The sequence below is a fragment of the Tenrec ecaudatus genome, chromosome 1 (genome assembly GCF_050624435.1).
Source record: "Tenrec ecaudatus isolate mTenEca1 chromosome 1, mTenEca1.hap1, whole genome shotgun sequence".
In the NCBI taxonomy this organism is placed as follows: domain Eukaryota; kingdom Metazoa; phylum Chordata; class Mammalia; order Afrosoricida; family Tenrecidae; genus Tenrec; species Tenrec ecaudatus.
Genome location: NC_134530.1, coordinates 1,537,696 through 1,543,912, shown reverse-complemented (window position 1 = coordinate 1,543,912; position 6,217 = coordinate 1,537,696). Strand labels below are relative to the sequence as shown.

The 6,217-nt window shown below is 41.3% G+C and overlaps 1 protein-coding gene across 1 annotated transcript in view; it reads right to left on the bottom strand.

The window, feature by feature from the left end:
* Positions 1 to 2,845: 2,845 nt before the first annotated feature.
* LOC142442861 (uncharacterized) overlaps positions 2,846 to 6,217 on the bottom strand; it is a 46,827-nt gene continuing 43,455 nt past the window's right edge. The window contains exon 6 of the mRNA XM_075544265.1: positions 2,846 to 4,788. Within this exon, the coding sequence (XP_075400380.1) occupies positions 3,597 to 4,788 (1,192 nt within the window). The 3' untranslated portion in view covers positions 2,846 to 3,596. The remainder of the gene's footprint in view (positions 4,789 to 6,217) is intronic.

Genomic DNA, 6,217 nt, shown 5'->3' with positions numbered 1-6,217 from the left:
GACTTATGTACTTGATTTGGACTGGATGTTTGCTTGAGATATAATTACATCTTGATATAAAGCTCTCTCTTACACATATGAGTGTCACTGGATTTCTCTCTCTAGTCAGCCTGGCCCAACACAGCCGGTCAGGATGATGGAAGGTCTGGAAGTCACATCAGCATTGCTAGTGAAACAGGGCAGAGCCTGAGTCACAATCACACCAGACCTTTTGCTAGGTGAGTCCTAGAGCAGAAAAATTGCTGCAAGACATGTCTTCTAATAATTTTGCAGTGTCCTCGGTGATTTGCTTGTTCTGTCTGAATCTACTCTCTTAAGTGATGGGCAGAAATATACAGACCCTGGCCAAATCTGCCAAACAGTTTGTTTTATAAAATACTGTTGTCTGGACACGGTCATCAGTACGCATGCATGCACTGACTACGGCTCCGCTCAAGCTACGGCAGCACAGTCAAGTCTCTGCAAAGGTGACCAGGTGTTCTTCATTAAAACGGATGAATTCTGCCCTCAATCCCTATCCAGAATGTATTTTGTTTCAAGTAGACTTTCTTGTAAGACATAAACGAATACCCTACTTTTGTACGTAGCGAGAAAACTATCATGTCAGATTAAACATGTGAGTAGGCTTACTGCTGATGCACTTACCCTGAAAATCCATCAAAACGAGCCTTTCTTCATTGTGCCATTCCTTCTACAATCTGTCTGCAGTGTTCCACACAGAAGTTAGGAAGAGGACGGACAGAAAGTGGGACAGATGGTAGTACTCAACGAATTCCCCCAAACACCCAGAAAACTAGGCTGAGCACAAAATTAGAGGGCAGTTAAGTGAATACCAGCTGTTATTTGTGGACTGCAGACACCCACTCACCATGCCCTCACAATCCCTCTAACAAGGACAAGGAAAAGAAGTAGGGCTCACCTTGTGACACCAAGTGAAGGGTAGAGAACCAGGGTGAGCAATAAACTAAGGGAGAACTGGAGCAGGGGCTGCAGGAACATAGAGATTTATGGAAATCCACATCCTACTCACCGTCCAGGTCAACTGGACCATGTTGACATGGCCACAGCTTTATTCATAAGTATCAAAGAAGTAAGTACAGGTGTGGATGAAAGAGAAGACTCAGACTGAGATAGGCTTGGAAGGAATGACAAGGTAGGTAAAGCATGTAATGAGACTAAGCAGACCTGACACTCAGGAATACAAGATTTTAGCATAGATCTGAGTTCCGGAAACTCCAGCAAAGTAGAGGACAGTGGTGTGGCCTCACCTGGGCACACCAAGGCAGAAGGCAGGAAGGACAGTGTGTACCATTGGGATGGGACACGGTAGGTGCAACAGTGCAGGTGAGGACAGTGGTAGGAAAGCACCCAGGAGAAGTTAGCCACAGGACAGCAACCCAACAGGAAACACTGAGTCACGCCCCCACTGCCATCTGAAGCAGCAGCCCAATGTTGCCAGATGCAGGCCCAGTATTGCTGCTGTAGATCTTCACTAGACAAACTTCATTCGTATTCAGAGCCTTTTATATTTATCTTTGTAATAGTTTCAGCTGGTTTTAGCAACATAATAGCATTAATGTACTAAATGTGAAAAGCTGTGTTTTACACTTTTACTAGAGATTTCATTTTTTCCAAATCTTTTCTTGGAAATACATGTTTCGTCTCCCTCTTAGAATACCAGCGATCAGAAGTCCTCAGTCCCCTTCTGACTCTTTCAGTTCATTCATTCACTAAAATGACTCACAGAGTGCACAACAGGTATTAAAAAACAACACCAACTAGATTTAATGTAAAACATCAGCTTCAATTGCTTGACTATGGCGTTCTAGAGTGCTTTATTGAGTAGGTTTCTGAAGACACAACCTGGCTCAAACAGTTCAGACTTCAGGGATTCACAATATCTGAAATCTCATTTGTAAGGGAAACGCTGGCACCAGAGCTGCTGCTGTGTTGGTGCCAGCCCCACTAACAGAAAAGTCCAAATGGGAGGAGAGAGTTCAGAAGAAGACCATTCTTATGATCACAGCATGGCTATAATAATAATATTAATAGTAAAATAACAATCAATGGAGATATACATAGGACAAAGTCTCGAAGGACCCCAGTGTAAAACTTCAATGTCCTTAGGACACACTGCCTCCAAACAGATGGATAATTCTCCACAACTTGGAAGCTGCCCTTTGTCTGACCAGTCCTGCATAAGCTAAATGATGCCTCAAAATGTTATTAGAATGAAACCACCAGGTGGTCTCCCTAATCTTATTGGCTCTCACTCATTAACCTCAGTTGTAGTCAGACCCTCAGGAACCTCAAAAAAACCTCTTTCTGCAAAGGGATTACCTCAGTTAGCCATTCTTAAATTATCTTACATATTTCCCAAGATCCTGTATATAATTTGTTGATAGTACTTAGTATAAAGAAGGTACACTAAAAGATGAAAATGATCCATGTGGTGTTGGACTAGAATCCGAGGCAAGGAGAATAATCTTGCAGTTTTAAAGTCCATATACAGAGGCATACAGAAACAGCAGGAAATATGTCTGTGTACATGTACACCAACACATTTGTACTTCCTAGATCTTTGAAGACCAGTAGGAATAAATGCATCTAGTAGCCTGATTCAATAAAGGGGCAAAGGGCTCTTGGGGAAAAGCCTGATGGCAGTGCTCATGAGGAAATAGGGCAGGATGAGTCTCTAACAGTTGCAAAAAAATACAAATCATAACAGGGACACGTTAAAAAAAGAGAAACCTATTAAGAGAGGTCCTAATAATCAAATTGTGATAATTTACATCCCCCCAAAAGTAATACAGACTAGCTTATACTGGTGTAAATGATTTAATAATAAAAGACAGAAATGGAAAATATATTCTTTGTGGAATCTTAATTAATAAACAGAGAAATGATCGGAACAGAAAACATCTGGTAAACACCACAGTAATAATCACAAGCATTAATGATCTATTCTCACTAAAGCTAGTAGGCCAAAACACAATGAAAAACAGAATATTTGCAGTCTCAAAGCATCACTCCACAGCAAGTTTACTATTACAAAGGTAAAATAGGCAATTTTATAATAGGAAAGGAATGTGACTAATATGGAAATAAAATAATATACACTTAAACCAAATGCAAACTCAGTGTAGTTTATTGTATGCAAAATAACATCAATAAAACATCACAACTATAAAACCACACTTGGCAACTATATTCCCTACAGCTTCATTCGTAATGACTACAGCTTTAAGAAAAGTAAAATGTAGTGTGGGCTGAGAAAATAACACTGATGAGAACAGCCTCACTCTTACAAGTCTAATTTCTCCCACAGACAAAAGTAGTACTGGTGACCCCTCTGAATCGCTATTGCTTTCTTACCTATTTAGAAACGTTGTGCCTTAATCAAGTCTTTGGAAATTTGCTTCCTGAAATCATAATAAAAAGGATGAAACATCCAACTGTTGAAAGTCACTCCACTGTGAATTATTAAAAACTAAAGATTCTCCCACATCCCTCCCATTCATAGGGCCTCTCTCCACTGCATTCTACGTGTGGTCAGTTCTGAGGAACACCGAAAGGCTTTCCCAAATTGCTAACTTTCATAGGACCTCTCCACTGTGAGTTTTTATGTGTCTGGAAAGGTGAGAAGACAGAATAAATGCTTTCCCACATTGATTACATTCGAAAGGCCTCTCTCCACTGTGAGTCCTGATGTGTGGAGTGAGGGCTGAGAGCTGCTTAAAGGCTTTCCCACACTGTTTACACACATAAGGCCGCTCTCCACTGTGAGTTCTTACATGTGCAGTGAGAGCTGAGAGGTACCAGAACGCTTTCCCACATTCCTTACACTCATAAGGTCTCTCTCCACTGTGAGTTCTTGTGTGTGTCGTGAGGGCTGAGAGCTGCCTAAAGGCTTTCCCACATTCCTTACACTCATAAGGCTTCTCTGTACTGTGAGTCCTTATGTGTGTCGTGAGGGATGAGTGGTACCTGAAGGCTTTCCCACATTCCTTACACTCATAAGGCTTCTCTCCACTGTGCGTCCTTATGTGTGTTGTGAGGGATGAGATCTGCCTAAAGGCCTTCCCACATTGCTTACATTCGTAAGGCCTCTCTCCACTGTGGGTCCTTATATGTATAGTGAGGGCTGAGAGGTACCTGAATGTTTTCCCACATTGCTTACACTCATGAGGCCTCTCTCCAGTGTGCGTCCTTATGTGTGTTGTGAGGGCTGAGATCTGCCTAAAGGTTTTCCCGCACTCCTTACACTCATAAGGCCTCTCTCCACTGTGGGTCCGTATATGTGTAGTCAGTGATGACAGGTACTTAAAGGCTTTCCCACACTGCTTGCATTCATGAGGACTCTCCCCGGTGTGGGTTCGTATGTGTTTAGTTAGAGCTGACAGCTGCTTGAAGGCTTTCCCACATTCCTTACATTCATAAGGCCTGTGGCCACTGTGGGTTCTTTTATGTGCAGTGAGGTCTGAGGAACACCTGAAGGATTTACTACATTCCTGACAGTCATAGGGCCTCTCTCCCGTGTGAGTTCTCGTATGTTTGGTGAGGGACGAGGCCTCACTAAACGTTTTACCACATTGATGACATGCAAAAGGCTTTTCTCCACTGTGAATCCTTGTATGTGAAGTGAGGGCTGAAAGGTACCTGAAGACTTTTCCACACTGACTGCATTCATGAGGCCTCCCTACAACATGTGCATTTATATGTGCAGTATAGGCCGAGAGCTCCCCAAATGCACCACTACATTCTTTGCACTTGTAGGGCAGACCTATGCTTTTCAAGTTTCTATGTAAAAGGAGGGATGAGGGAAGACTGCATGTTTTACAACATTCTTTACATTCCTGGTCTCTAACATGTGTCCAAAAGGATGAGAAAGTACAGAAATGTTTCCCACATTCACTGCATTCATAGCGTTTCTCACCAGTGAGTGTTGTCACAGGAGTCTTAAGTGTTGAGATACATGTGAAATCTTTCCCACATACCTTACATTTACGGAGTGTATTTCCATTCAGAGTTGTACCAGGAGTCATTAGGTGACAGGAACAACTGCAGGATTCTCCACACTCTTTATCCTGACAGGTACTGCATCCAGTGTGGGAACTATGATGCTTACGTGAAGAATGATCCACGAAAGTATTTCTATTCTCACAGCATTCATTAGGACTTACTTTTGGGGCATTACTTTGTAACACAGTGAGGTCTGGATGGATGATGGTTTTTCCACAGTGATTACCTTCCTGGCTTTCATAGAGGTTTCCTACTGTAGGATTTCTGTCAGAAATGAGCAACAACCTGTTGGAAACTTTGATTTTGAAGGATCCCATTTTCCTATTATCAAACTGAGCATGCATTCTTTTTTCTTATTCTGTTAGTTCTGATGTTTCATGGGTTCCACCACTGAACCAAAATGCTACAACTAGTCAGAGCTTTAAAACTATGTGGTTTCTGATTAGTGTGTCTAAGTATAACATATCTCAAGTACTTGATATCTTGCTCATAGAAATGGTGTATTGTGACAAGTACCTGAAGACAAATTTACATCCACATTCACGTATACAGTGGTTGTTCAGAATCATTGTGTCAGATTACACACACACACACACACACACACACATATCCTAAGTAAAACAAAATGAAGTCATACATGGTCAATGTGCCATCTTCAAAATCACTGTTATATTGGAGCCCATGAGGGATTTTCTGTTTTACTGACTTTCTACTTACCAAATATTATATACTTATATAAAACATACACGATAGGGATACATGGAGAAACTCTACTAAGATAAATTCAGACTTTCTACTTAGACAGTTTTCTTCTATATGACAGACACACTCACCTTATAATTCTCCTCTGGCCTTTCAGCTGGTCTTTGTGAACATGAGCTACAGAGGTTTTTCCTGACATGGAGGAGGAGGTGTTAGTCTTCATGAGTTGTACCATTAGGTGTTCGCTGGATAAGTTTTCTCCATCAGTAAAGTTTGGAGAGACTGGCCAAAAAATTCAAGTTAAGGTTCAGAATACAAAACAAAATAATTTATTAGGGAACATAAGCTGCTGTGAACAAAGAAAAGTGACATTTAGCTGTATCAGCAGTTTGGCAATGGTTAGAAATCAAGATACTGGGAAAATGAGGATTGAGAGTGACGATGACATTAGAAAGGTGTCATTACAAGAGGTAAATTGAATCATAATGCACAT